Genomic DNA, 1,847 nt, shown 5'->3' with positions numbered 1-1,847 from the left:
TATATATATATATATCACATACACCATTACAAAGTAGTTAATATATCAAGCACATCTGGTTCATTAATGGGGACATTTATTCTATATATTTTGATATTGAAAATCAAAATTTTGAGATTGACAATGATCGTTCTTTTTGTAGTGAACTAGCAAGTTCTTTTTATCGGAATTCTAGTTATCTGAATAATAGATCTAAGAGCAAGAATCCCAACAATGATCCTTCCATAAATGATTCTTCCATGAATGATACTCAGTATACTTGGAATAATCACATGAATAGTTGCATTGACAGTTATTTCAGTCTCAAATCTGTATTGATAGTTACACTGTAAGACCGGTTGCTATGGGCACGGAGAGGGGCGCGGGCGGGGCTTCAAACACCGCCGGGGGGCGCGGTTACCCAGGGCGCGGAGGGGGTAGCGGTGGAGGGGAAGGCGGGCGCAAAGAGGGAGGTGAGGGGGGCCCACCTCAACGGCTATAATACCGACATACCGTTTTAAAAAAAAATCAATTAACAATTATATAAAATACATACATACACATATATATATATGTATGTGTATATATATATACACACACATTTACCATTCACCCAATCTCTACAAACATTCTATTCTCCTATTTAAACTCTATAAAACTTTCTCCCCAAATATGTCTTCCGACTCATATTTGACATCCGACTTCCAGCCCGATATCGATGATATTTCCAATTCGGATTCAGAGGATGAAGCAATATTTAGTGCTGTTCTAGAGGCTGCCCAACTCGTAGTCCAGCATTACGAAAGCTCACAACCACTAAAAAGACGGCCTCATCTTTAACGGGATCGCGTAGGTGCGCATGACTGGTTGATGAAAGATTATTTTTCGCCGGACGTGACTTTTGATTCGGAACGATTTCGGCGCTGTTTTCGGATGAGTCGCCAACTATTTTTACGAATAGTTGGTGATTTAGAATGCGTTTATGCATTCTTCCAACAACGGGTGGACGCGAGAGGTAAACCGGGATATTCAACCATGCAAAAATGCATAGCGGCAATTCGTCAACTAGCGTACGGGACTGCAAGCGTTGCCATGGAAGAGTATTTACAGATGTCGGAGATAGTGGCTCGTGAAGCGCTTCACATATTCTACGAATGTGAGTATTAATATTCTAATTATTTATTTCAAAACTGTATTTTTTGAGCATGAATTTTATAAAATTTGCTAAACTTAGGTATTCCACAACTATATCATAAAAAATATTTGAGGAAGCCGACTCAAAGCGACGTACAAAAAATATACGAGGTGCATTATCAAAGACACGGTTTTCCCGAGATGCTTGGTAGCCTCGATTGCACGCATTGGGAATGGGAAGCCTGTCCTGTTGCTTGGCAAGGTCAATATCATCGGGGTGATCATGATGGACCAACAGTTATTCTTAAGGCGGCTGCATCATTTGATCTTTGGATATGGCATGCGTTTTTTGGGATGCCCGGTGCAAACAATGATGTAGCTGTGATTAATGTTCCCTTATTTTTGACCGCCTCACAGACGGAGTCTCACCCGACATCTCATTTTCCACGAACGATGCCAACTACGAATACGGGTATTATCTAGTCGACGGTATTTATCTAGAGTGGGCCACGTTGGTTCTTAGCTTTACGTGCCCGACTGACGAAAAATGTCAGTATTTCAAGAAAAAACACGAGTCGGCAAGAAAAGACATCGAAAGGGCAGTCGGTGTATTAAAGAAACGTTGGTCTATCATTAGACAACCAGCTCATTTTCTATAAATCGATAGGTTAAGAAACATAATGTATACTTGCATTATCTTGCATAATATGATATTGGAGGACTCGGGTATAGCA

The 1,847-nt window shown here is 40.4% G+C and overlaps 1 protein-coding gene across 1 annotated transcript; it reads left to right on the top strand.

Annotated features, from left to right (window-relative positions):
- Positions 1–1,014: 1,014 nt before the first annotated feature.
- Positions 1,015–1,596, top strand: LOC143567425 (uncharacterized). Its single transcript, XM_077053851.1, has 2 exons — positions 1,015–1,135; positions 1,214–1,596. The coding sequence occupies exons 1-2, from the start codon at positions 1,015–1,017 to the stop codon at positions 1,594–1,596; spliced, it is 504 nt and encodes a 167-aa protein (XP_076909966.1).
- Positions 1,597–1,847: the final 251 nt, after the last annotated feature.

This window comes from Bidens hawaiensis, unplaced genomic scaffold (genome assembly GCF_021521415.1).
Source record: "Bidens hawaiensis isolate Kalapana, Puna unplaced genomic scaffold, B.hawaiensis_p1.1 tig00023403_1, whole genome shotgun sequence".
Taxonomy (NCBI): Eukaryota; Viridiplantae; Streptophyta; class Magnoliopsida; order Asterales; family Asteraceae; genus Bidens; species Bidens hawaiensis.
Note: the sequence above shows the minus strand (reverse complement) of the source record. Positions and strands in the feature narration are given on the sequence as shown.

Excerpts from the sequence above, each read along its gene's own strand:
- LOC143567425 (XM_077053851.1), top strand. The coding sequence starts at position 1,015 with ATGCAAAAATGCATAGCGGCAATTCGTCAACTAGCGTACGGGACTGCA. Across the intron at positions 1,136-1,213 it reads GCTTCACATATTCTACGAAT|GTATTCCACAACTATATCAT; the intron begins GTGAGTATTAAT and ends TGCTAAACTTAG.